This window comes from Pan paniscus, chromosome 13 (genome assembly GCF_029289425.2).
Source record: "Pan paniscus chromosome 13, NHGRI_mPanPan1-v2.0_pri, whole genome shotgun sequence".
NCBI classification, from domain to species: domain Eukaryota; kingdom Metazoa; phylum Chordata; class Mammalia; order Primates; family Hominidae; genus Pan; species Pan paniscus.
The window spans coordinates 144444721-144471671 of NC_073262.2; the positions used below are offsets into that span (position 1 = coordinate 144444721).

The following is a 26951-nucleotide window of genomic DNA, read 5'->3' on the forward strand; positions in this document are numbered from 1 at the left end:
CCGTTAGGCGCGCGGGGCGGGGCTTCGGCCGCTGGGCGGAGCCGTCAATGCGCAGGCGCGGCGTCGCCCCGCCCACTCCGGCTCGGCGGCTCTGGGCCTGCGGCGGGCGCTGCGGGTTGGAGCCCGGGACGTGGTCGTGGGTGCGTGCGCGCGGCCGCGCGGAGCGCTGGGCTTAGGGTCCCGGGCTGCGGTTCAGCCGCGGGTCGGGGTGGCGGGGCGCGATCTCGGGCGCCGTCAGCCAGTCGGTGCCTGTGGGGGGAGGGGGACGGCGCTGCAGCTCGTCACGTGACCGCGTGGAACGCGCGCGCGTCCGCGGGATCCCCTCGGGGGGCGAGCTTGGCGGAACGGGGTCCTGGGCAAGGTCCCGGCGAGGCCGCCCCGAGCCTGCGCGTCGCTAAGTCCAGGCCTGCTGCGTGGGGCTTCGCGCTCTCGCGGGGTTGCGGCCCGGGCAGGGGGAGGGCCCGGGTGCTCGGAGCCTTCCCTTCGCTGCCCTCCTGCCCCCTCCCTGCTTCTGCAAGCGTGTTTCAATTTGTACAACGTGCATAAAACATGAAATTACCCTTGGCCACTTCCAGGCGCGCAGCCAGCGGCTCCCTGCCCTTCCCCTCCGGGCCCTGAGTACCGGCCCCCCACCAAGGAGGAGCCCGAGGTCTCCGTCCCGGCGGCGATGCTGCCCCGTCGGCCTCTGGCGTGGCCCGCGTGGCTGTTGCGGGGTGCTCCGGGAGCCGCGGGTTCTTGGGGTCGGCCGGTTGGCCCCCTGGCCCGCAGAGGCTGCTGCTCCGCCCCGGGGATCCCCGAGGTGCCGCTGACCCGGGAGCGCTACCCCGTGCGGCGCTTGCCGTTCTCCACGGTGTCTGAGCAGGACCTGGCCGCCTTTGAGCGCATCGTGCCCGGCGGGGTCATCACGGACCCGGAAGCGCTGCAGGCTCCCAACGTGGACTGGCTGCGGACGCTGCGAGGTGGGTGAGGTTTGGGAAGCTGCGGCGGGGCCGCGTCCCTGCTCCCCTGCGCCTTCCCGTGGAGGCTTCAAAGCGGGCTGAGAACAACCTGGTTGGGGGTGCCAGCCCCTGGCTGCGCTGAGAGGGGCGTGTGCACCGCCACAGGCTGCTGGAATGAATGACCACGAACAAGTCGCTTAGAACAACCCAAGTTTTGTTGTTGTTGTTGTTGTTTTGTTTTTTCTTTTTTTTAAGACGGAGTCTCACTCCGTCGCCAGGCTGGAGTGCAGTCACGGAGTCTCACTCTGTCGCCAGGCCGGAGTGCAGTGGCGCGACGTCGGCTCACTGCAACCTCTGCCTCCCGGGTTCAAGCGATTTGCCTGTCTCAGCCTCCCTAGTAGCTGCGACTGCAGGCGCCCGCCACCACGTTCCGCTAATTTTTGTATTTTTAGTAGAGACAGGGTTTCACCATGTTGGCCAGGATGGTCTCGATTTATTGACCTCGTGATCCGTCCGCCTCGGCTTCCCAAATTGCTGGGATTACAGGCGTGAGCCACCCCGCCCTGCCAACAACCCAAGTTTGCCTGGCGCAGTGGCTCTGCCTGTAATCTCAGCTGCCCTGGAGGCTGAAGCCAGGAGTTCAAGACCAGCCTGGGCAACATAGCCAGAACCCCTGCCCCACTCACCTCTAAAAATAAAAATAAATAAATAAAAGTAGCCGGCCCAGGATTGAAAAAACAAAAAGTAAAAAAGTTACTCCAGCCCAGGAGTTCCAGTTTTAGTGGACTATGATCTCACCACTGCATTCCAGCCTGGGCAACAGAGCAAGACTACATCTCTAAAACAAAACAGAATTCCCCTCCCCACCAAACCCCACAAGTTTGTTCTCTAAGCTCTGGAGGCCAAAAGTGTGAAATCAGGGTATCACAGGGCTGCACTCCCTCCGCTGCCTCCAAAGCCTCCAGAGGAGGCTCTTTCCTGTCTCTTGTAGCTCTAGCTTCTGGTGGCCCCAGGTACCAAATTACTCCAGTCTCTGCCTCTGTTTTTCATACAGGTTTTTCTTCTCTGTGACTCTTCTCCAGTTGTCTTATAAAGACACTTCTCATTGGATTGAGGGCCCACCCTAATCCAGGATGATCGTATCTCAGTACTGTCAACTTAATTACATCTGCAAAGACCGTTCATCCTTTTTTTTTTTTTTTTTGGAGACGAAGTCTCACTCTTTTTGCCCAGGCTGGAGTGCAATGGTGCAATCTTGGCTCACTGCGACCTTCCCCTCCTGGGTGTAAGCAATTCAGCCTCCCAAGTAACTGGGATTACAGGTGCCCGCCACCATGCCCGGCTAATTTTTGTATTTTTAGTAGAGACGGGGTTTCACCATGTTGACCAGGCTGGTCTCGAACTCCTGACTTCAGGTGATGCACTCACATTGGCCTCCCAAAGTGCTGAGATGACAGGCATGAGCCACTGCACTTAGCTGGACCGTTTTTTCTTTTTGTTTTTTTGAGACGGAGTCTCGCTCTGTCGCCCAGGCTGGAGTGCAGTGGCGTGATCTCGGCTTACTGCAAGCTCTGCCTCCTGGCTTCACGCCATTCTCCTGCCTCCGCCTCCCGAGTAGCTGGGACTACAGGCGCCCGCCACCACGCCCGGCTCATTCTTTTTGTATTTTTAGTAGAGACAGGGTTTCACCGTGTTAGCCAGGATGGTCTCAATCTCCTGACATCGTGATCCGCCTGCCTGGGCCTCCCAAAGTGCTGGGATTACAGGCATGAGCCGCCATGCCCAGCCCCATTTTTTCAAATAAGGTCCCATTCACAGGTCTTGGGGCATTGGGAAGTAGACGTATCTTTTTGGAGCCCATTAGGTAAGATGCAGGGCTCCTGGCCAACCATGCCTGCTCCTCTCCTCCCACTGCACTTCTGCCCAGTGGCATACAAGTCTGTGCACGAATGAGGGACTTCTCAGCCTCTGGGGCTGGCACTTCCTTTTGGTAACAGTGCCCAGTTTTCTCTTTTTTTATTTATGTTTTTGAGATGGAGTCTTGCCCTGTCACTCAGGGTGGAGTGCAGTGGCACGATCTCCCCTTACTGCAACCTCCACTTCCTGGGGTCAAGCGATTTTCCTGTCTCAGCCTCCTGAGTAGCTGGGACTACAGCTGGGTTACACACCTGTAACCCAGTTCTGTGGGAGATCGCTTGAGCCCAGGAGTTCAAGACCAGCCTGAGCAACATGGTGAAACTCTATCTCTACAGAAAATTAAAAATTAGCCGGGTGTGGTGGCATGTGTCTGTGTGCTAAAATAGTAAAGCGAGGTAGAAGAGAATTGGTTGACTCTTAATTTACAACAAAATGATATATTTAAATCTGTAGCACTGGCACCAGGTCCTGGGGCTGAACGTAGGGTGTGCTGTCATTGGGAAGATCTGGAATTGTTTTTGTCTTTTTTTTGTTGGCCCTTGTAGAAGATTGAAATTATTAAGAACACTCAGAAAGTTTCCAGACCGTGTAATCTGGGAGTGCAGTGTATGTTAAAACAGTTCAGAAAGTTAGCAAGTTGAACTGGGGTCTAGGCTCAGATAATGGAAGCAGCTCTTTCCCTGCAGAAAGGCTGGGAGTCACTGGAAATCGCTGGACCGATGGTCACTGTGTAGGAGCTCTCTTGAGTGGAAGGGCCCCCACCCTCACCTTGCTCCCGAAGTAAGGACCCCTCTGGGGCGATCTCAAGCTGCTGCCCTGAGTGCACACCATGGCCCAGGGCCTGCGGGCTCACGAATGTTGTCCCCGGAGGCAGGTGAGGATGGACGCCCACCCTGGGCTTGGCTAAGTCGGGCCCCAGTCCTGGCTCAGCACTGCTGTCTGGGTGGCCCTAGGCAGATGACCCTAAGTGCCTGCCCTACAAAATGGGACTTGGAGCCACTGCCTCAGGAACACCGTGCGGGTAAGTGGGGCAGGAACCTAGCGTGAGCCTTGAGCACAATGCTTGGGTTCCCGTGCTCCCAGCCTGCTCGGAGGCCAGCACCCTGGGCTATGCCGCTGCTGCCCTTGTGGGCAAGGGCCCCCCCGGGGCTTGCAGGAGCGGGGAGGAAGCTGTAACTGAGATTGAGGGGTGACCACACTCTTCCTCTCCTCTGCCTTGCCTGAGCCTGACTGGGCAAGAACTGGCTGTCCCCCTGGGTTCCCTCTCTCTGATCAGCACCTTTTTGGGAATCCGTGGCCATGGACACCCTGTCCTGCTGCAGGGCCGCCCCTCGGTGTCTGTGTGCGCCTGTGGGAGGGCGCCTTCCTCTGCATCCTGCTGCCCCGAGTTTGGTGAGGGCGAGGCTGAATTTCACTCATCTTTGAGTCCACAGGTTTGGTCCTGAATGTCTGCTCAGTAGGTGTTTGCTGATGTGAGGCTTAGTTGTTGAATTTTAGGTGAATTATCCCTTCATGTGGCTTGCTTTTGGAGAGAGAGCTTGTCTAGACTTCTGAAAACTCATTAAGCATCATATTCAAAAATCTAGACCATTTGCTCAGGATGGATGCTGCAGACGTTTAGTGAGCACGCCTGCACTGGCGGGAAGGTGGGAGCTTCGCGGTGTGAAAACAGGCTGGGCCCTTGTGTCACCTCTGGCGGCTCTGCCCCCATGGCCCCCTCCGTCTTTGTGGGGCTCCCGTTGTTAACACTGCACCACCGGGAGGGAGCCCTCCTTCTCATCTTTCCCGTTAGAAGGTAGACATCACAGGAGTGGGAAATTCTGTGCTCATTCTGTGTCTGGAACGCGGCCTGGCCTGCATTCTTGGGGGGTACTCATGTTTGTGTTGAGAACCCTGCCACAGGCGCGTCACAAGTGTGCCCGAGTCGAAAGCTTTGCCATGAGTCCTGGGGCTCCTGAGCCCACTCGGGACAGGGACGCAGTGAGCGCAGGTGCCAGGGTTCCCTCAGGTGCTGCACTGAAGTGTCGGGCCGAGGCCCAGGTGCCCAGCAGGCCCCTCTGCAAAAATTGCTCATTTGATAAAAGAGAGATAAGTGGCTTTCTGATCAGAAAAGCAAGGTGGACACCACAGCCTGGTTCTCAGAGCTCCACGAAGAGGTGACAGGCACCCGTGACTGCACCTGCTGCCTCTCTGCAGCCCCCATCACCTGGGAAAGTCGTCTCAAGGAAACCCAAAGGCAGAAAGACGCCTGCTCACTTGGGGCAGCAGTGGTTAGCAACACCGGCCAACTAGCTCAGAGGGCTCCCACTGGTCACATCCAGGCATTCAGCAAATAAGGCGGCCAAGACTTACAGCCCAGTGAATAAAGTGAGAAGCCGAGAGCCCACATCACTGTGAATAAGCAGCTACATAAACACGTCAGTGGGAGCGAAGGGAAAGCCCTCCCTCGTGGCAGAGTCAGCTAAGAGGCCGGGCGCGGCGACTCATGCCTGTAACCACAGCCCTTAGGGAGGCTGAGGTGGGTGGATTGCTTGAGGCCATGAGTTCAAGATCAGACTGGGGAACATGGCGAAACCCTGTTTCTACTAAAAATATCAAAATTAGCCGGGCATGGTGGCAGGCACCTATAGTCCCAGCTGCTTGGGAGGCTGAAGCAGGAGGATCGCTTGAGCCCAGGAGTTGAGGCTGCAGTGAGCCGTGATTGTGTCACTGTACTCCAGACTGGGTGACGGAGTGAGACCCTGTTTCAAAAGAAATAAAAGGAAATGTAGGTGGACGGATGGATTTAGGAAAATCACCAGTTGGCAACTATCCTAGTAGCTGATTTGGTCTAGGATAATCAAAGATGTTAATGGGTGAAGCTCGAGGAGCAACAGGATGTCCACATAGTCTCAAGCGTCTGCTTGCGAGGTGCACACACATCACGAAAGGAAGTGTGGTGGCGTGGCAGGAGGGAAGCCTGCAGACATCCCGTTACCGTGGGACCGAGCTGACCTCACCACAAGTGGGTGGGCAACCTCGGAGCTGCCAGTGCCTGGCCTGTGGGACTCTCGTCCATGGGCCCAGCCTCACCCACCTCTGCACACTGTGCCCAGTGCCCAGCCCACCACCTCCCACGTGGGACCTAGTTTTGGTTTTTTTGAGATGGGTTCTTGCTCTGTCACCCAGGCTGGAGTGCAGTGTTGCGATCATAGCTCACTGCAGCCTCGACCTCCTGGGCTCAGATGATTCTCCCTCCTCAGCTTCCCAAATAAGATCACTCTCTGGGGGCTGGGCATGGTGGCTCATGCCTGTAATCCCAGCACTCTGGGAGGCTGCAGTGGGTGGATCATGAGGTCAGGAGTTCGAGACCAGCCTGGCCAATGTGGTGAAACCCTGTCTCTACTAAAAATACAAAAATTAGCCAGGTGTGGTGGCGGGTGCCTATAATCCCAGCTACTCGGGAGGCTGAGGCAGGAGAATCACTTGAACCTGGGAGGGAGAGATTGCAGTGAGCCAGGATCGTGGCACTTCAACCTGGGCAACAGAGTGAGAGTCCGTCTCCAAAAAAAAAAGCTCGCTCTCTGGGGCGAGCGACCACTTGCTTCATGTGCAGCTCCCCCCACGCTGTCTCATAGGGTCTCCTTCCTGTCACAGGCTGTAGCAAGGTGCTGCTGAGGCCACGGACGTCGGAGGAGGTGTCCCACATCCTCAGGTGAGGTGGTGGCTCCCGGCTCCCCCAGCCTTCCCTGTTGCCTGTGGGTCATTTCCTCATGGAGCCTGCAGGCAGCTGGGGTGACGCGGTGGGAAGCCAGCCAATGACATCTTGGTTTGTGTGTCTCAGTGTTTGTTCTGTGGTTTTTCGGTGCTATCTCAATGCATCTGTGGTGTGTAATCATTTCCCCCCATTTGGCAATGCCCATGCCCGTTTCTTGGCATTGTCTGTAACAGCAAAGCTCCTCCCCCATGAACACACTACAGGGTGGCACTGGTCTCCGGGTGTCCATGATTATGGACAGTGCTTTAGATCATCCTCAGCAGGTGCTTTGGGGCAACGTGCACTTACTCTGTTAAACTCCATCCCTGGGACTTGCTGTCTCCAGGGTTAATTTCATGTGTGGGGCTTGCTGTCTCCAGGGTTTATTTCATGTATGGGGCTTGCTGTCTTCAGGGTTTACTTAATGTATGGGGCTTGCTGTCTCCAGGGTTTATTTCATGTACGTGGGCAGATTCCTCTCCCCAGGGCACGGAACTTTGGTTTCTCCAGACCCCTAGCCACTGGGTGTGCTCCAGGCTTTGGGGCTTTGCAAAGGTGCAGGCTGGTTGGGAGGGAGGTATCCTTGGGCACACATCTGGGGGATAATGGGCCGAGGGTGGGGAGATGCAGGCGGAGGGTGGAAGGGAGTGGGGGCAGTGCGGTCGAGGAACCCTGAGCTGGACCCTCTGTGAGCATGGTGTGAACAGGAAGGATGGGAGCCGGGCGTGTAGGACGTTCTGTCCTTTGAGGGAAGCCTTGTAGGACATCAGAATCGGGGCCTCCACTTCCGTCTCCCTGTGCACAGCTTTCGGATTGGCCTCTGTCCTTCCTCAGAATCCCTCACATGCGTGGGCTGGGGAGGAGCCCCCGCTGAGGCTGCAGGCAGGGCAGGGTAATCAGGATTTGGGGTCAGGCACTGGTCCTGCGGCATGTCCTTGGGGATGGTGGCGTGGGGGTGGGGACAGAGCCCCAACGTCCCTCCTGTCCTCATCCCAGGCACTGCCACGAGAGGAACCTGGCCGTGAACCCACAGGGGGGCAACACAGGCATGGTGGGTGGCAGCGTCCCCGTCTTTGACGAGATCATCCTCTCCACTGCCCGCATGAACCGGGTCCTCAGCTTCCACAGCGTGTCTGGTAAGCCTGTGCCACCCGTCGGGGCCCAGGAGTCCCTCCTGGTGCTGGTGGAGTTCTTCCTTGCCAGTGTCTGCAACTGTGGGGTGCTTGGGTGGGTGAATGAGTTAGGGCCGGCGCTGGGGAAAGAACCAGCGTCTATAGCCTGGCCGCCTAGCCCCACCTCGCCCGGCCCCTCCAGACATGCGTGCTGGTGAGGGCTTGTCATTCTGGTCCCTTCCGACTCCATCCCGCTCTAGAGGTGTGTGAGGTGCAGAGTGGCATGTGTGCAGGGATCCTGACCCAGGGTGCCAGGGCGTGGCAGGCGTGAGGGGATCCTGACCCAGGGCGCCAGGGCGTGGCGGGCGTGAGGGGATCCTGACCCAGGGCGCCAGGGCGTGGCGGGCGTGAGGGGATCCTGACCCAGGGCGCCAGGGCGTGGCGGGCGTGAGGGGATCCTGACCCAGGGCGCCAGGGCGTGGCGGGCGTGAGGGGATCCTGACCCAGGGCGCCAGGGCGTGGCGGGCGTGAGGGGATCCTGTGCTCATGTGGTGTGGCAGACCCAGGGCGCCAGGGTCCTGCTCTGGAGCTGGGCCTCTCCCCGCAAGGCCGGGCTCCAGGCCCTGGTCACTCTGTGGTCGGGCACCTGCACTGTAGGGTGTTGAGACTCTGTGGTCGGGCGCCTGCACTGTAGGGTGTTGAGACTCTGTGGTCGGGCGCCTGCACTGTTGGGTGTTGAGCAGCATCCTTGGCCTCCGCCTACAGGGTGCCCATGGCACCCCCAACCCAGGCATTGTCCCACGTGCCCAGGGCAGGATCAGCCCCAGCTGAGAATCTTCCCTCTTCTACTCCTTTCCACGAGCGTGTGTGGGGGTGGGAAGTTTTTTCCTCTCTTTTCATGTTACTCATTTTTCTTTTGTGTCACCATAATCATAAAGGTCCTGTGAGGCCCAGATGTTTTCGTCCTTGGGCCAGCGATGTGGGGGGGCCTCTTCTCCTCAGCCCTGGCGCTGAGGCTGATGTTCCTTCTGGGTGGCTTGCCTGTGCAAGATGGGGGTTGGGACTCACCAGCCCGGGGGCCCACTGGAAGCCGAGTGCTGTGGCAGCCTGGTCACTCTCTGCAGGAATTCTGGTTTGCCAGGCGGGCTGCGTCCTGGAGGAGCTGAGCCGGTACGTGGAGGAACGGGACTTCATCATGCCGCTGGACTTAGGAGCCAAGGGCAGCTGCCACATCGGGGGAAACGTGGCAACCAACGCCGGAGGCCTGCGGTTTCTTCGATATGGCTCACTGCATGGGACTGTCCTGGGCCTGGAAGTGGTGAGCTGGGGCAGCTGCTTGGTGCAGAGGTCGCCACGGGGTGTCCTCTCACGGCTCTCATGGGCCCACGTGGTGGCACAGGTGCATGGGGCCCCTCGGGGTGGGAGGTCTTGGTTCCTGGCCCTGGGCTCCTCAAGGATGTGCGGGCTACATACACCCCCATCCTGAGGGAGGCCTGGCCCTGCCCTGTCCTCCCACGAGAGGGTGATTTTGTGTCCACTGCCTCGGGGCCACACAAGAGACGATGCAGTTACAGGGGACACTGCCCCGGCAGTGGCGGGCTTCCGGGAGCCGGGTGTGAAGGAAGGCTCATCCAGGGTCAGCTTTGTGACCTTCTGCCGCCCACTGTTCCTCCAGGGCCCCTCTGTTTACCTGCACCCTCACCAGCCGAGTGTCACAGGCAGAGCTCTCTGTCCTGTTTACCCAAGTGGACGAAGCAAACACAAAACCATGCTTTGGTGCCATCCAGTAAATTACGACGCTCCAGTAGCTTTTTTTTCTGGCTAGCCACTGATTATCTTTATTGTAAATTACTTTTTTGCACTCACGAGCTGTATAGGCCTCTGACTCACAGTACCAGCACACAGGACTCGGAGAGGCCCACAGCTCGGGAGCTTTGATGCCTTATGGCTGGTGGGTCCGGAGGTGGCTGGGTCCTGGGCTGGGCTCACTGGGCTCATGCCCCACTCCCAGGGAGCCTCCCCACTGCCCCCGACCCCGGGCGTGCCCCCTGGGCAGTGAGCTGCTGTGTGTGGAGGGTGTCACTCGTACGGGAGGAAAGTCCATCCTTCAGCCTCTTGGCATGACCTCAGGCTGCTGCAGAAGTGACACCTGGCCCTGGAGGCGACCGACGTCTTGTCAGGAGGCTGGCAGGTGGGTGAACGTGCTTCTCTTCGCCCCCAGGTGCTGGCCAACGGCACTGTCCTGGACTGCCTGACCTCCCTGAGGAAGGACAACACGGGCTATGACCTGAAGCAGCTGTTCATCGGGTCGGAGGGCACTTTGGGGATCATCACCGCGGTGTCCATCTTGTGTCCACCCAAGCCCAGGGCTGTGAACGTGGCTTTCCTCGGTGGGCTTCCTCGATGTGTGCCTTGAGATGGGTGGTTGGGCTCGAGCGTCTGCTCTGATGGTGCCGCTGTTGGTGTGAGGAAGGGGATGGAGGGATCCCCCCAAGGACAGTCGGTTCCCGTGTCTCCTGACATCTCTGCTTCCAAAGGAATCAGGAATCCAGGACCTGGCCTTCCTGGTGGTCATGGGTTAAGGTGTGGAGTGAGGCCTCTCTCTGTCTCTGGTCAGAGGACACTTCATTTCATAACAAAACTGAGGCTTGTGTTGCCTCATTCACCCCATCATGTTGGTTGAGTAGCTTGTGGAGTACGATTGAGGGACATGCTGTCATTTGGCATCAGTTCAGGACACCACTCTTAGTTACCGTGGGGATAAAGAATTCCCTCCTGTAATGGGGGGCTTCCCCAGTCAGCCCAGACTGGGGGTCTCAGCAGACCTGCCTGCTGCCGTGTCTCCACAGGCCTGCTTCACTCACAGCCACTTCTTCGGTTCTCCCGGGACCTGCCTTCGGCTCCTTTCTTGCTTCATCTGAATCGGGCGGGTTTATCCAGCATTTCCTCCTCAGGAGTTCAGAAGTCACACAGCCCGGCAGCCTTCGCGCGGGAGGTGGCGGGTCTAGTTCACCAACTCCCAGTTCGGTGTCTTGAGCTGCCGGAAGCTTGGGCAGCCCTGGAGGATGCTGAGACTCCGCGTGCTTGTTCCTTCAGCCACTTACATCTTCTTGTGATGTGTGTTCCGTATTTTAAGCAATCTCACCAGGATTATTACTTTACGGCCACTTTCTCTGCCCTCCACTCTCTTGCGTCTGATCTTCCGTTTGGGATTATGTTGCAAACATATCCTCGTTCATTTCCTGCAGTAAAGGTCTCCTGGTGACCACTTCCTCACTTCTGGTGTGTCTGAAAATACCTTTATTTCATCCTCATTCTTGAAGGCTCTTTTCCGCAGGCGCATGGCTTCAGGCTGTTGTTTGTTTTCTTTTATCCCGGTGGAAACGCTGACCCGCTGTCCTCTGGCCTCCTCGCTGTTGGGAACTTTGCTGTCAGTAGCTGCTGCTGTGAAGGGATTCTGCCTCTCTCCCGGCCCCCCTTGGGCCACTTAAAGATCATTCTTTCTGATCTTCTAAAGTTTTCAGTGTGTGGTGTGTGTGTGTACGTTCTTTTTCATCTCCTTGGAATTACTGAATTTCTTAAACCTGTGGCTTGGTATCTTTTACCAGTTCTAGAAATTCTTAGCCATTATTGCTTCAGATATTGTCTGTGTTTTCCTCTCCTTTTGGGACTGTGATTCAGGATAGAACGTCTCAGTCCGTCTTCTGTGTCTCTTAATCTCCCCTCCATATTGTCATCATCGTGTCTCTCTGTGCTGCATTCTGTGCGATTTCTTCTCATCTGTCTTCCAGTTCACGAATGCCCTCTTCTGCTGTGTTTTATTTGCTGCTGAACCCCTCCATGAGTGGTTCCCTCCGTCCATTGAGTTTTACATTTTGATTATGAAAGTTTTTATTTCTAAAAGTTTTGTTATTTTTGTCAAATCTGCAATGTTACTTTTTATAGTTTTCTATTCTAGGTATTCTCAAGCTCACCATCTGCGTCTTTAAACGTACTTTGACATCTATAATCCCAGCACTTTGGGAGGCCAAGGCGGGGGGTCATTTGAGGTCAGGAGTTTGAGACCAGTCTGGCCAACATGATCAAACCCTGTCTCTACTAAAAGTACAAAAATTAGGCTGGGCACAGTGGCTCACACCTGTAATCCCAGCACTTTGGGAGGCTGAGGCAGGCGGATCACGAGGTCAGGAGTTTGAGACCAGCCTGGTCAACAAGGTGAAACCCCATCTCTACTAAAAATACAAAAATTAGCCGGGCATGGTGGTGGACGCCTGTAATCCCAGCTACTTGGGAGGCTGAGGCAGGAGAATTGCTTCAAACCGTAAGGCAGAGGTTACAGTGGGCTGAGATCATGCCACTGCACTCCAGCCTGGGTGACAGAGCAAGACTCTGTCTCAAAAAAAAAAAAAAAAATACTTTGAATAATTTTTTGTGATGTTTTATAATCAGGCAATTCCATTTTTTCAAGTCTGTGTAGTCTGTAAAAGTTTTTTTTAGAGACAAGGTCTCACTCTGTTGCCCAAGCTGAAGTGCAGTGGTGTGATCATAGCCCCTGGGTTCAAGCCATCCTCTTGAGTAGCTGGGATTACAGGTGCACACCACCATGCCTAGGTAATTAAAAAAATTTTTGTATGTAGAAACAGGGTCTCATTATGTAACTCCTGGGCTCAAATGATCCTCCCACCATGGCCTCCTAAAGTGCAGGGGTTATAGGTGTAAGCCTGAGCCGCTGCACCCAACCTGTGTGGTCTGTTTTTAGTGTCTGTTGTTTCTGCTGGTTCATGCTCCTGGCTCCTTAGTTTCTTGTGTGCTTGGCTGTCTGTGGCAGTGTGCAGCTCATTATGTTTGAAGAATTATTTGTAGGGGTTCCTAGATGCCAAAGACGAGGTACCTTCCTCCAGAGAGGGTTTGCTTTTGCTTTTGCTAGGTGACTTTGGGTCTGTTCAGCCTGAGAGTGACCAAGTTCACAGGATGAAATTCTGTGAACCTCCCAGGTAGCAAGTCAGTGTAGGGCTGTGTCGGGCTGATCCATGGTCATGATTTATCAGGAGAGTGTTTTTTTTTTTTTTTTACATCATTCTTCTGTATTTTTTTGAGAGACAAGGTCTCGCTCTGTCATCCAGGCTGGAGTGCAGTGGTGCAGTCGTGGCTCACTGCAGCCTTGACCTCCTGCACTGAAGGGATCCTCCTGCCTCCCGAGTAGCTGCGACCAGGTGTGTACCACCATACGTGGCTACATTTTTAAAATCGTTTTATAGAGACAGGGTCTCCCATGATGCCCAGGCTGGTCTTGAACTCCTGAGCTCAAACAATTCTCCTGCCTTGGCCTCCCAAAGTGCTGGGGCTACAGGCATGAGCGCCTGCATCGGGCTCCATTCTGCTTTTTTTCATTCTGTTCAGCCATTTCCCCTGCAGTCTTCGGGGCAAGTTGGTTGGGAGAGGCTTGCTTCTGGCCCTGACTCCTAAGATGTGGCCCTGTGGGGGTCTCCTGGATTCCTCACTCTGGGTAGGCTGGGAAGCTTGAGGCCAAACCTGCTAGCGGGGCAAGGGCTGTCGGCCAAGAGCGTTGACTTGGTGCTACTCAGCCCCCAGGTCAGGCTCTTCCCTCGCTCTTGATGCTCTTCAGCGTTTTTTTGTTTTTGTTTTTGTTTTTGAGACAGAGTCTCACTCTTGTCGCCCAGGCTGGAGTGCAGTGGCACAATCTTGGCTCACTGAAACCTCCGCCTCCTGGTTCAAGCGATTCTCCTGCCTCAGCCTCCCAAGTAGCTGGGATTACAGGCGCCCACCACCACGCCCAGCTAATTTTTGTATTTTTAGTAGAGACAGGGTTTCGCCGTGTTGGCCAGGCTGGTCTGCGACTCCTGACCTCAAGTGATCTGCCCTCCTTGGCCTCCCAAAGTGCTGGGATTACAGGTGTGAGCCACTGCGCCCGGCCTCTTCAGCGTTTCTCTTTGGTGTTTTTTGGCCCAGCGTTTGTGGTGTTTTCACTGGGCACTGGGTCATGTGGCCTAGCCCATTGCTGCTGGGTGGAGGCCCCTTCTCCTGGATCTGCCCTAATCAGGCCTTGCCCGCTTCACTGGTGCCCCTCCCACCATGGCTGCCACTGTCCTCCCACAGCCAACCCAGCCGTCAGTTCTCATTGCCCCTCTCGCCCATTGCCTCCGGCACAAGCCTGGCCTGTGATGCTGCCCCCACACCGCCTCCTCCCCGCCCTCCACCTTCAGCCCCTGGTGGGGCTCCTCACCGCCTGACCCTGGAACGGCTGGGGCAGCCCTGACTGCTTCTGCCGACTTACTGTCTGGGCGGCAGTGCCATCTGGATCAGTGGTTCCTCTTCATCCAGGTTTTCTGTGTTCTGCTCTGATCCCACTCCAACTGCAGTCACCTGTGTGCCGCCCGCCTGTGGTCCTGGGAGCCCGAGGCCAGCCCGGCTGCTGCATCCTGCTCTTCGCACTCCAGGTCTCAGATAGGAGTCACTCGCCTCTTCGTGCCACGCCCACATCTAAGCGGTGTAGAACAGGCCCCTGTGAGGATGGCCCTGGTGTCCCTCGTGCTCGTGGGCTCGGTCCAGCTCTCCAGGGCCCCGGTCAGCCCTGGCTCCTGCTCTCCTGCAGCTGGGGCGACTTCCGACGAGGCACTCTTGTCCCACTTCCTGGGGATTCCTGCCCACTCTGAGCAAGATGCCGAGTCCCCACCGCCAGACCCTCCAACACCACCACCACCTCCCACACCCCGGCCCTCTGTGCGTCTGCAGCCACGCCCCGACATGGTGCTCGGGTCACAGGCCTTGAGGTGCTCCTGTGTCACCCAGTGCAGGTGTCTGCCCCCAGCCTCTGCGCCTGTGAGACCTTCTCTCTGGAAAATTCTTCTCTGATATCCACATGCCTTTGCATTGCCTCCCTGTCTCGCCCTGAAAGGTGGGCACGGGCCCCCTCCTGCTGCAGCGTCTCTGGGGATGCCCGCCTGCAGACACCTCTACTCAGTTCCTTTCCATCTTTGCCCTTGAGGGTCGGCTTCCCCAGGGCAGCGGCCTCACTGGTAGCCCCCTCCAACCCTGGAGCACTAACACGCCTGTTGGATGAGGTCCTGAGTGCAGGGAAGAGCTGAGTGCTGATTGTGTTAAGAGAAATGCAGCCATTCCCAAAGGCTGCCTGTTGCTGGCCCTGTGTTTGCAGAATTCCCAAGATATGCCCCCTCTGAGTCCCACTGCCGTCTCAGGTGCTGTGTGGTTCTTCGGCGCCTTCCCCTCCTGATTTGATGCTGGTGGTGACACCAGGCTTGCACCTGCCCCTCCTGATCTGATGCTGGTGGTGACACCAGGCGTGCACCTGCCCCTCCTGGCATCTGATGCTGGTGGTGACACCAGGCGTGCACCTGCCCCTCCTGGCATCTGATGCTGGTGGTGACAGCAGGCGTGCCCTGCCCCTCCTGATCTGATGCTGGTGGTGACACCAGGTGTGCACCTTCTCCTGATCTGATGCTGGTGGTGACACTAGGCGTGCACCTACCCCTCCTGATCTGATGCTGGTGGTGACACCAGGCGTGCACCTGCCCCTCCTGATCTGATGCTGGTGGTGACACCAGGCGTGCGCCTGCCCCTCCTGATCTGATGCTGGTGGTGACACCAGGCGTGCCCTGCCCCTCCTGATCTGATGCTGGTGGTGACACCAGGCGTGCCCTGCCCCTCCTGATCTGATGCTGGTGGTGACACCAGGCGTGCGCCTGCCCCTCCTGATCTGATGCTGGTGGTGACACCAGGCGTGCGCCTGCCTCTCCTGATCTGATGCTGGTGGTGACACCAGGCGTGCGCCTGCCCCTCCTGATCTGATGCTGGTGGTGACACCAGGCATGCGCCTGCCCCTCCTGGCATCTGATGCTGGTGGTGACAGCAGGCGTGCCCTGCCCCTCCTGATCTGATGCTGGTGGTGACACCAGGTGTGCACCTTCTCCTGATCTGATGCTGGTGGTGACACCAGGTGTGCACCTTCTCCTGATCTGATGCTGGTGGTGACACTAGGCGTGCACCTATCCCTCCTGATCTGATGCTGGTGGTAACACCAGGCGTGCACCTGCCAGGCGAACCCTGGGCTGTTTGTTGCAGTGCCAGTCCTCGTGCTCCTCGTGGCTGCCCAGCTCACCCACCCACATGAGTCGGGCTGATGTTGCTGCTTTGAAGGGGGACTTGGGTGGGCTGGGTTTAGCTCCATGCGGTGCTTGACATGCTGTGACCCGTTTCAGGCTGCCCAGGCTTTGCTGAGGTTCTGCAGACCTTCAGCACCTGCAAGGGGATGCTGGGCGAGATCCTGTCTGCATTCGAGTTCATGGATGCTGTGTGCATGCAGCTGGTCGGGCGCCATCTCCACCTGGCCAGCCCGGTGCAAGGTACTGACCCCCCACACGGGGCAGCTGGTCCTGCAGCTCCTTCTGCACGTCTGGACACATGGGACGGCTCAGAGACCCCGGGTGGGCGGGGGGTCCCCGGGTGGGCAGGTGGGGGGTCCCTGGGTGGAGCATGGAGTGGCCATTGGGCTCGTGTAAGAAAGCTGCTCTTAACATATTTAGGACAAAGAACAGGCTGCCCTGGTCCTGTGTAAGGTTTGTAGTTACACAGATTTCCTGATCTTCTGCAGGAAGGACGGGAAGGAACTAAGTGGCTATTTTTGGTGAGCTGGGAGACTTTCTTTCCATTTCTTCTTTTCTTTGTTTTCCCATGTTGCTTTCTGTAAGCAGGTTTTTCTTTTATGCTGGGAAAAAAGCCAATAATTTTTTGTTGTTGGGGGATGGAGTTTCGCACTGTGGCCCAGGCTGGAGTGCAATGTCACGATCTTGGCTCACTGCAGCCTCCACCTCCCGGGATTCAAACCATTCTCCTGCCTCAGCAGCCTCCACCTCCCGGGTTCAAACGATTCTCCTGCCTCAGCAGCTTCCACCTCCCGGGTTCAAACAATTCTCCTGCCACAGCCTCCTGAGTAGCTGGGATTACGGGCACCTGCCACCACACTCAGCTAATTTTTGTATTTTTAGTACAGACAGGGTTTTGCCGTGTTGTCCAGGCTGGTCTCGAACTCGTGACCTCAGGTGATCCACCCACCTCGGCCTCCCAAAGTGCTGGGATTACAGGTGTGAGCCACCGTGCCCGGCCAAAGACGACTTTTTAAACCTTCTGAAAGTCAGCTTAACCAGAGAGCTGTGTGCTCCGCAGGCTGCCTGGGTCCTTCTTGGCCACAAAAGATCAGTGGTTGCTATTACAGCTGTTCTGCCCGAGCAGCCCTGATTCTTGCCCTGGCAGCCGGAGCCTCTGCTCACTCTGCCTTCCTTGCTCACTTCTAGAGAGTCCGTTTTACGTCCTCATCGAGACTTCAGGCTCCAACGCAGGCCATGACGCTGAGAAGCTGGGCCGCTTCCTGGAGCACGTGCTGGGCTCCGGCCTGGTGACCGATGGGACCATGGCCACTGACCAGAGGAAAGTCAAGGTGCCCTGTGTTCTGCTTGCAGGTCCCCGCTCTCTGTCCGTCCAGTCCAGCCTTGTCTTGGGATGCCTGGAACGGTCATTGGTGCAGCCTAGACAGTGTGGGATGTGGCTGAAATGTGACTGGGTTTCATGGCTTTGAGAGAGCAGCCTCTTTGGATGGAAAATGTATTCCTGGTGTCTAGGCCATTTTCATTAATATTAAAAAGTACTTCCCACCACCGTGTCCCTCCCCAACCCCACGCTGTGGGGTGAGCAAGGGGACTGCCCCATTGCTGGTCCCCTGCAGCCTGTGGTTAAGCGGCTAGTCAGCGGCAGCTCCGCATAGAGTCGTGTGGAAGGAGTGGAGGCAGGAGGAGCCCCTGGGGCTGTGGAGTCTTAGCCTGGACCTCGGGAGTCCTAGGATGGGCAGTTTTCCTTCCCTAGGAGGAAGGGGCGTTGACTGTGTGACCAGATGATTTGGCCTTTTGAGGCCAAAGGAAGGAGGGGCAAGGCCTGGGGCAGTGAGAGACCCAGTCATCATCACCGGGGCCTGGGCAGGGGGAGCCCTCGGTCACGTCACCGGGGCCTGGGCAGGGGGAGCCCTCGGTCACCGTCACCGGGTCCTGGGCAGGGGGAGCCCTCGGTCACCGTCACCGGGTCCTGGGCAGGGGGAGCCCTCGGTCACCGTCACCGGGTCCTGGGCAGGGGGAGCCCTCGGTCACCGTCACCGGGGCCTGGGCAGGGGGAGCCCTCGGTCACCGTCACCGGGGCCTGGGCAGGGGGAGCCCTCGGTCACCGTCACCGGGGCCTGGGCAGTGGGAGGCGCCCTCGGTCACCGTCACCAGGGCCTGGGCAGTGGGAGGCGCCCTCGGTCACCGTCACCGGGTCCTGGGCAGGGGGAGGCGCCCTCGGTCACCGTCACCGGGTCCTGGGCAGGGGGAGGCGCCCTTGGTCACCGTCACCGGGGCCTGGGCAGCGGGAGGCGCCCTTGGTCACTGTCACCGGGGCCTGGGCAGCGGGAGGCGCCCTCGGTCACCGTCACTGGGGCCTGGGCAGGGGGAGCCCTCGGTCACCGTCACCGGGGCCTGGGCAGTGGGAGGCGCCCTTGGTCACCGTCACCAGGGCCTGGGCAGGGGGAGCCCTCGGTCACCGTCACCGGGGCCTGGGCAGGGGGAGTCCTCGGTCACGTCACCAGGTCCTGGGCAGGGGGAGCCCTCGGTCACCGTCACCAGGTCCTGGGCAGGGGGAGCCCTCGGTCACCGTCACCGGGTCCTGGGCAGGGGGAGGCGCCCTTGGTCACCGTCACCGGGGCCTGGGCAGTGGGCGCAGGCCTTTACTCCCGCTTAGTTGATTCCAGGCTCGTGTTAGCCTGGGTGTTGCCCTTACCATCTTCCCCCCTCACCTTTGCCGCCTGACTGTCGTGATTCCAGTGCTTCTGGGCAAAACGGTGTCTGCTTCCAAGGGCTGGGTTGTGGTTGGCTGGGCTCACTCGTGTGTCCTGATGCCCAGCCCAGGGGCGTCCTCTGGGCGAATGGCAGCTGTGTGGTGCCGTCTCTGTTGACTGAGGCATGATGAAGTGTGCATCCTTCCTAGGTCTCTGCCTGCCATTCTTGCATTTTTCTAAGTGGACTGTGACAGTCAGCTCCCTTACATTCTGCCGCAGTAACAAGCAATCCCCAGGCCCCAGGGACCACACGAACCAAGGCTCACCCTCCCTCGTGTTCCGTGTGGGTGATTGCTGTGGCTGCATGTGCTCCTGCGGCTTCCAGTCCAGGGGCCCGGGCTGAAGCAGCCACCCGACCAGTCAGTCTGTTTTCCCAGCAGAAAGAGCAGGACAGCCGCCGGGGCTTCTCTCAGCTTCTGCTTGAGATGGGGCAGGAATGTGAGCCCAACCGCCCTTGGTGCGGGTGGGAACCCTCATCCTGCACTGGCTGCTTTGCTGGAGTGGCAGTCAGTCATGCAGCCCCCACACCACCCCCAGGAGGGCGACCCTGACACCCCAGCAGGTGGGGACCCTCATCCTGTGCTGGCTGCTTTGCTGGAGTGGCAGTCAGTCATGCAGCCCCCACACCACCCCCAGGAGGGCGACCCTGGCACCCCAGCCTCCACACATCAGCCCCCATGCCCCCCACAAAGGAAGGCTGCCCCCAACACCCCCAACCTCTCTACCAGCCCCCATGCCACCCCCAGGGCGGGCCGTCCTCCACGCCCCCAGCCTCTGCACATCATCCCCCACGCCACCCCCAGGGCGGACTGTCCCCGACGCCCCCAGCCTCTGCACATCATCCCCCACGCCACCCCCAGGGCGGACTGTCCCCGACGCCCCCAGCCTCTGCACATCAGTCCCCAGCCCCTCCACAGCCTGGTCCAGTCCTAGACCTGTGCCTTGAACATTAATGCCCAGAGCCGGGTTCATGACCAGGACAGGGCCGGGCGGGGCTGGTTCTGTGTTCACAAAGTCACCTCCAGACGCTTCCTGGGACGGGTTCAGGAGAGGCCTTGTGTGTCTGTCACCTCGTTCTGGCTCATGCTCGACGGGTAGGTGATCTGGCCTTTGTTTTCTGCAGATAGCAAAACCACCCTTTCTTAGGTGTGCGGCTCGATGAGTTGACCCGGATATGCGGTTGTGTGCAGTTGCTCTGAGGCTTTTCTGTGCTGTTGTCCGGTGTTGGCGAGGCTCTGGGCAGGTCTGGGCAGGTCCTGAGGCTTTTCTCTGCTGTTGTCCAGCATTGGCGAGGCTCTGGGCAGGTCCTGAGGCTTTTCTCTGCTGTTGTCCGGTGTTGGTGAGGCTCTGGGCAGGTCTGGGCAGGTCCTGAGGCTTTTCTCTGCTGTTGTCCGGTGTTGGCAAGGCTCTGGGCAGGTCTGGGCAGGTCCTGAGGCTTTTCTCTGCTGTTGTCCGGTGTTGGCGAGGCTCTGGGCAGGTCTGGGCAGGTCCTGAGGCTTTTCTCTGCTGTTGTCCAGCATTGGCGAGGCTCTGGGCAGGTCCTGAGGCTTTTCTCTGCTGTTGTCCGGTGTTGGCGAGGCTCTGGGCAGGTCCTGAGCCATTCTGCTTTCCACTCTGTGGTCTTTCCCTTCTGGGAGCCCTGGGTTTTTGGACGTGTTGAGACAATGGGGCTTGCGCAGGTCCAGCCACTGCCGCGGTGGCCCTGTGTTCAACGGGGGACGCTCAGCCCTGCCCAGGCCCCGCTGTAGCCTCAGCCCACCCGAGTGGAGGCCACACTGGTCGCGCCAGATGCCCCGGGCTCCTCTGAGTAGTGACCACGGTGGGTCTCATTGGCTCTGCCTATCCACCCGTCACGTGTCATTCAGTTAGCAAACCTGCTAGGGAGATGCCTCCTGTGCCTTGCCCCATAAACTCACGCAGCAGAAGGAACAAGCTCAGCCCATGGCCCCTCAGAGCCAGGAAGCGCCGGGGAGGAGGGCAGGGCCAGGCAGGGTCATGGGGTGTGCCCGGGAATGCCGGGAGGGCCGGAAAGATGACCCTGAGGGGTCATTTCAGCAAAGATGGGGTGTGGGGAGCAGAAAGTCTGGTGCAGGAGCACCAAGACCCTGAGGGGCACGTGCCTGCCATGTTCTAGAACCTTCCAGAGATGGTGGGTGTGGAGCTGAGTGACTGAGGCGTGAGCAGACAAGGGTAGAGCCCATCTTGTGGCCACGGGGACACATGGGGCAGCCGGTCTGATGAGGAGGTAAGAAGGCCCCGCAGGCAGCCGGTGCCCGCCAGACCATGGAGGCGAAAGCCGGCCTCGCAGCCATGCCCGTGTGGCTGTGACGAAGGGTCCGTAGGACATGCTTTTGCTCAGGGCAGGGCGTGACCCAAGGGTCTGATCTGACCGAACCAGCTCTAGAAGTTTGTAAAAGGGGCCGGGCACGGTGGCTCATGCTGTAATCCCAGAGCTTTGGGAGGCCGAAGCAGGAGGATCACTTGAGCCCAGGAGTTTGAGACGAGCCTGGGCAACATCGGGAGACTTCAAAAAAACAAAAAATTGATGGTGGGGAAATGCGGGAATTTTGGACACTGGCTGGATTCGCAGTGGTGGCGAGGAGTTGGTATTTTTTTTAAGTGTCAGTGTGGCATTGTGGTTGCCTCAATAAAACAGAGTCTTTTTTTGTCTTGTTTTTTTGAGACAGGGTCTCGCTCTCACCCAGGCTGGAGTGCAGTGACACAGTTGCAGCTCACTGCAGCCTCGACCTCCTGGGCTCAAGCGATCCTCCCGCCTCAGCCTCCGGAGTAGCTGAGTCTACAGGTGCCCACCACCAAACCCAGCTGCTTTTTATTGTTTTTAAGAGACGGGGTCTCCCTGTGTGGCTCAGGCTGGTCTGAAACTCCTGGGCTCAAGTGATCCTCCTGCCTCAGCCTCCCAAAGCTCTGGGAATACAGGCGTGAGCCACTGCGCCTGGCCAAGTGTTTCTCTTAGAATTTCCTGAAATGATGGGGTCTCTGGAGGGGCAGGTGCTGGGCTTGAGCCCTGGGTGGGACCCTGCAGGGGAGAGGTGGTCCTGCAGCCCACAGAGGATGGCTCTGTCCTCTTCCTCGTGGTGCAGATCTCCACAATGGAAGTTCGAAGCAAGCAAAAGCCACGCGAACCACAGGCCGATCTGTCTGAGCCCCAGGATTTGGCCCGGTTCCGCTTCAGCCACCAGCACCGTCTGCTCCTCCTCAGAATCCTTCCTCCCCCGTGGCCCGCCGGCCGTGTCCCTCCTCCCCCACGGCCCGCCTACCATGTCCTTCCCTCCCCCGTGGCCCACCCACCATGTCCTTCCCTTCCCCGTGGCCCACCCACCATGTCCTTTCCTCCCCCGTGGCCCACCCACCATGTCCTTTCCTCCCCCATGGCCCACCCGCCATGTCCCTGCCTCCCACCCGACATGCCCCTTGAGCTGCCTGGGCCCTGCTGTCGTCCCCACTGCCTGTGTGACTCTGCGCCCCCTTCCCTACCCTGCCCCGCCCTGGTTCAGGGAGCGTCCAGGCCCATCCTCATCCTCAGGGCCTTCCCTGGCCCTTGCCACTCCGTGCCGTGTCATGACCTGAAGCTGCAGGTGGGCGCCTCCCCCTTCCATCATGGCTGTCCCCCTTCTGTGAGGTGTCCCAGTCGCCTGATTGCCGGAGTCCCAGGGTGCTCGGTGCTGTCGTGGAGCCTGGGACATTCACTGTCTGGGATCGATTCCAGGGTTGGAGCCACACCTGGTCTGGGGCATTTGCTGTCTGGGGTTGGAGCCACACCTGGTGAAGATACAGAACGTGCTGCTGCCCTAACCCCATGTGGTGTGCCCCCTGTCCCCGGGTGTCGTTCCCATAGCCAGCCCTTGTCTCATCTCGTCTCATCCTCTAGATGCTGTGGACCCTGAGGGAAAGGATCACAGAGGCGCTGAGCCGGGATGGCTACGTGTACAAGTACGACCTCTCCCTCCCCGTGGAGCGGCTCTACGACATCGTGACTGACCTGCGCGCCCGCCTCGGCCCGCATGCCAAGCACGTGGTGGGCTATGGCCACCTTGGTGAGCGGCACCCCGGGGCCGCCGTCCTGTGTGTCCTGGGTGGTGGGCGCCACGGTCACCGTCACCCCGCCAGGCTTCGAGGCAGGGCAGTTTGACCGTGGTCTCTGGCTTAGCATGTCTCCCGTAGACACTGGCAGGACCACGGTGTCTGACAGGGAAGGGAAAATCCTAATCGTTGTCATGACTCGTTTTGAGTATTTTGGAAAAGACTGCCATCGTGCACTTGTAATGGCAGAGCGTGTGGCTCAGCTTGTCAGAACGTTCTGGGATCTTCAGTGGCAGGCAGGGTTGGAGGGCATCGGCCTTAACCCCGGAGTCTGGGATGCGGGTCTCGGGCTCCTCTCTCGGGGCCCGGCCCCGAGGCCTTTTCAGTGCTTGGCACACAGCCCCCAGCTGCTCCTACCCCTTCAGATGGGAGGATTTCAAAACCACGTTCAGATCGTCTTTTTTCTGCAGAAAAATCACGCTTTAACGTGCAAGCTATTAATTCATAGGAAGAAAATGTTTCAATCCTATCAGTTCTTTTTTTTTGAGACGCAGTTTCACTCTTGTCACCCAGGCTGGAGTGCAGTGGCGCAATCTCGGCTCACTGCAACCTCCATCTTCTGGTTCAAGCAGTTCTCCTGCCCCAGCCTCCCGAGTCTCTGGGATTACAGGCGTCCACCACCAGGCCTGGCTAATTTTTGTATTTTTAGTAGAGACAGGGTTTTGCCATGTTGGCCAGGCTGGTCTTGAACTCCTGACCTCTGGTGATCTGCCCACTTCGGCCTCTCAAAGTGCTGGGATTACAGGAGTGAGCCACCGTGCCCAGCTGTTTTCCTGTCAGTTCTTTGGAGCCTTGGAGCGAGGTGTGTAAAAGGCCAGCTTTTAGGGCAGGGGTGGGGGCAGCGCTGGGGGTGTGGAGCGTGGCTTTGGGGCCTGACAGGTATTCACTCTGGCTTATTCCCTGGCCTGGTGGCACTGGAGTCACTGACCTGAAGCCTCCATCCACCTGCTAGTAAATGGGATTCAGGTGCCACCTCTGTGGTTACAGGAGGGTCTAGGGTTTTGTGCGTGACGACAATAACACGTATTACTTACGAAGGTCCCGTGCTGTCCCAGGCATTATTCTAAGCACTTGATGTGGAGAAACTTCTCTGCACAACAGCTTTTAGGACTGGTGGTGTTGCTTCCCTTTTACACACATGTAAACAGGTTCAGAGAATTTAAGTAACTTGCCCAAAGTTGCCCAGCCTGTGGAGGGGTACATCTGGAGGATTTGACATAGGATGGATGGTAATCTTCTGTGATAGGAAGGCAGGACTCCTGAATGGGAAGGGGGTAAGGGCATGATGAGTGTGTCATCATCCAGAGAAGAGGGGTACGGGAGCCCCAATATTTCAGAATATGGGAAGGGGGTAAGGGCATGATGAGTGTGTCATCATCCAGAGAAGAGGGGTACGGGAGCCCCAATATTTCAGAATATGACCTCAAGCCAGGAGGAGGCTTCCTCCTCTCCAGGTAACTTCAGTCTCTCTTGGCCACAGATAAAGCAGACCATCTTGGTGAGAAATGGAATGAGTCCTCTGTTACTTTGTAAAAGCAAGAATGGGCCGGGCGCAGTGGTTCATGCCTGGAATCCCAGCACTTTGGGAGGCTGAGGCGGGTGGATCACCTGAGGTCCGGAGTTCGACACCAGCCCGGCCAACATGATGAAACCTCGCCTCTACTAAAAATACAAAAAATTAACTGGGCATGGTGGCAGGCACCTGTAATCCCAGCTACTCGGGAGGCTGAAGCAGGAGAATCACTTGAACCCAGGAGGCGGAGGTTGCAGTGAGCAGAGGTTGCACCATTGCCCTCCAGCCTGGGTGACAAGAGTGAAACTCCATCTCAAAAAAAAAAAAAAAAAGCAAGAATGAATGTTGAATTTTTAAAATGCGTTTCCTGCATCTGTCATGGTGACCGGGTGCTTGTCTGCCTGTAATCAGTGTGGTAAGTTACACTGATTGATCCCTCTGGAGTCAGATGAGTCTGTGTTTCTGGGGTAGGCCCAAGGTGGCCATGATCCTTTCTGTATCTTGCTGGATGAGTTTGTTTATGTTTGGTGTGGGATTTTGACAGGGGTCTTGGTGGATGATTCTGTTCCACGCTGTTCCTTTCTTCTGTCCATGCTGGATTTTGGTATCAAAATCATAACATGAATATTATGCAGAACTTGCCAGTGGAGCTGTTTGGGCCTGGAGGTTTTTTTGAGGGAGTATTTTAAAATTATAGCTCAGTTTCTTCAATAGCTTTGGGACTTTCAAGCTTTCCTTTCTTCTAGATTGGTATTGCTAATTTTTTCCCATATTGGCATAAAGTTGTTCGAATATTCTTTTGTTGTCTTTTTATCTAGCATTTGTGGGATGCCCCCCACACCCTTTTTTTTGGTGAGGACAGGGTCTCGCTGTCACCCAGGCTGGAGTGCAGTGGCTCACCACAGCCTCGACCTTCTGGGATCAAGCAGGGCTGCCACCTCACACACACCAGCAGGACTGGCTAACTAGAAAAAATTTTTTTGTAGGCCCGGTGCAGTGGTTCACGCCTATAATCTCAGTACTTCAGGAAGCCAAGGCTGGAAGGATCACTGGAGTCCAGTAGTTCTAGACCAGCCTGGGCAACACAGTGACATCTGATCTATACCGCCCCCCCGCCCCACAATATATGTATGTGTGTGTGTGTGTGTGTATGTGTGGATATATGTAGAGCCAGACTCATGTAGAGCCAGTTGTGTGGCCAGACCGGTCTTGAACTCCGGGGCCTCAAGCAAGTGCTCCCTCCTTGGCCTCTCAAAGCCAGAGATTACAGGCGTGAGGTACTGTGCCTGGCATTATTTGCTGCTTGCATTATCATTCCTTCTTTGACCCATGAGTTATGCAGAAGTGTGTTTCTTAATTTCCAAACGTGGTGGTTTTCTAGTTATTTTAAAAATTATTGATTTCTTTTTTATTGCATTATACCCAGGAAACTTCGTCCTTATCAGATCAGATTTTTGAAACTTGATCAGTGGCCAGCTTATGATCAGCTTTCGTAACTGTGGAGTGCTTGAAAAGAATGTGCTCTCTGCAGTTGCTGGAATCAGTGTTTGTACAGATCCGTCAGGTAGAAGTCTACGTCATGTGTTCATTCTGCATCCTGCTGACCTGCCACTCTCTGAGGGAGGTGTTAGAAATCCGCTGACAACAGACTAATCTATTCCTCCTGTAGCTTTGCCAGTTCTGGAGACGTGTTCTTGGGGGCATAGGACATGAGGTTCGTCTCTTTGTTTTGGGAAACGCGATGGACTCGCTCTTTATCTCCAGCATTGCCCGCTGCCTTGGTGTCTGCTTCGTTTATTACACAGTGATGCTAACTTTCTTTTATTTAGTGTTTGCCTGACGTGTTGTTTTTCCTCCTGTTAGTTTCAGCTTTTCCATCCTTAGTGATTTAGATGTGTTTCTTGTGGATGCCCCCGGACAGGTTTCTTGCGGACGCCCCCGGACAGGTTTCTTGCGTGCTTGTTTGCCGTCTTGAATGAGAGCGTTTGGCTGCTGAGCACGTGCTGTGGCCCACTGTTTGGATTTGTTTACTTCACCCTGCTCTTTGTCTCTCACTTCTTGTCTGTTTTTTCCTCTGTTTTTTGCTCTTCTTCTGGTTTGTTCTTTGTCATTTACCTTTTTGCCGTTTACTAACTGTTAGTGGTCGCCCTGGCACCACAGTGGACATTTCTAGCCCTCTGGGTTTGAGGTTAATCAGAGTCACTATCTTCCTCCAAACAATGTGTGATGGTGAATTCTCTGTGTCCACTTGTCTGGGCCCTGGTACCCTCGTTTGGTCAAACTCCAGTCTGGATGTTTCTGTGAAGATATTTTTTATGTGTGATTAACATTTAAATCAGTAGACGTTGAGTACAGGAGATCTCCCACCACAGCGTGGGTGGGCCTTACCCAATCAGTCGAAGGACTTCGCCACAGCGTGGGTGGGCCTTACCCAATCAGTCGAAGGACTTCGCCACAGCGTGGGTGGGCCTTACCCAATCAGTCGAAGGACTTCGCCACAGCGTGGGTGGGCCTTACCCAATCAGTCGAAGGCCTTTGCTACAGCGTGGATGGGCATTACCCAATCAGTCGAAGGACTTCACCACAGCGTGGGTGGGCCTTACCCAATCAGTCGAAGGCCTTTGCTACAGCGTGGATGGGCATTACCCAATCAGTCGAAGGCCTTCGCCACGGCGAGGGTGGGCCTTACCCAATCAGTCGAAGGACTTCGCCACAGCGTGGGTGGGCCTTACCCAATCAG

The 26951-nt window shown here is 57.2% G+C and overlaps 1 protein-coding gene and 1 long non-coding RNA gene across 7 annotated transcripts in view; one reads left to right on the forward strand and one right to left on the reverse strand.

Moving 5' to 3' along the window:
• The first annotated feature begins 17 nt into the window (after positions 1 to 17).
• The window catches only part of D2HGDH (D-2-hydroxyglutarate dehydrogenase), a 33435-nt gene continuing 6501 nt past the window's right edge, over positions 18 to 26951 (forward strand). The window contains exons 1-11 of one of the 6 annotated variants that reach the window (XM_063595664.1): positions 18 to 140; positions 576 to 959; positions 6492 to 6549; positions 7588 to 7727; positions 8828 to 9021; positions 9925 to 10093; positions 14084 to 14161; positions 15941 to 16084; positions 17033 to 17175; positions 21699 to 22325; positions 22487 to 22652. In XM_063595664.1, the coding sequence (XP_063451734.1) occupies positions 668 to 959; positions 6492 to 6549; positions 7588 to 7727; positions 8828 to 9021; positions 9925 to 10093; positions 14084 to 14161; positions 15941 to 16084; positions 17033 to 17175; positions 21699 to 22325; positions 22487 to 22652 (2011 nt within the window). In that variant the 5' untranslated portion in view covers positions 18 to 140; positions 576 to 667. Of the gene's footprint in view, positions 141 to 575; positions 960 to 6491; positions 6550 to 7587; positions 7728 to 8827; positions 9022 to 9924; positions 10094 to 14083; positions 14162 to 15940; positions 16085 to 17032; positions 17176 to 21698; positions 22326 to 22486; positions 22653 to 26951 lie in introns of those variants that run through there. The other 5 variants (XM_034955590.3, XM_063595665.1, XM_034955591.3 and 2 more) reach the window with 5 other exon arrangements.
• Positions 16390 to 19950, reverse strand: LOC134728768 (uncharacterized). Its single transcript, XR_010109566.1, has 2 exons — positions 19617 to 19950; positions 16390 to 19013 (listed from the first exon to the last, which is right to left on the reverse strand). It is a non-coding gene; the product is annotated as an uncharacterized LOC134728768 (long non-coding RNA).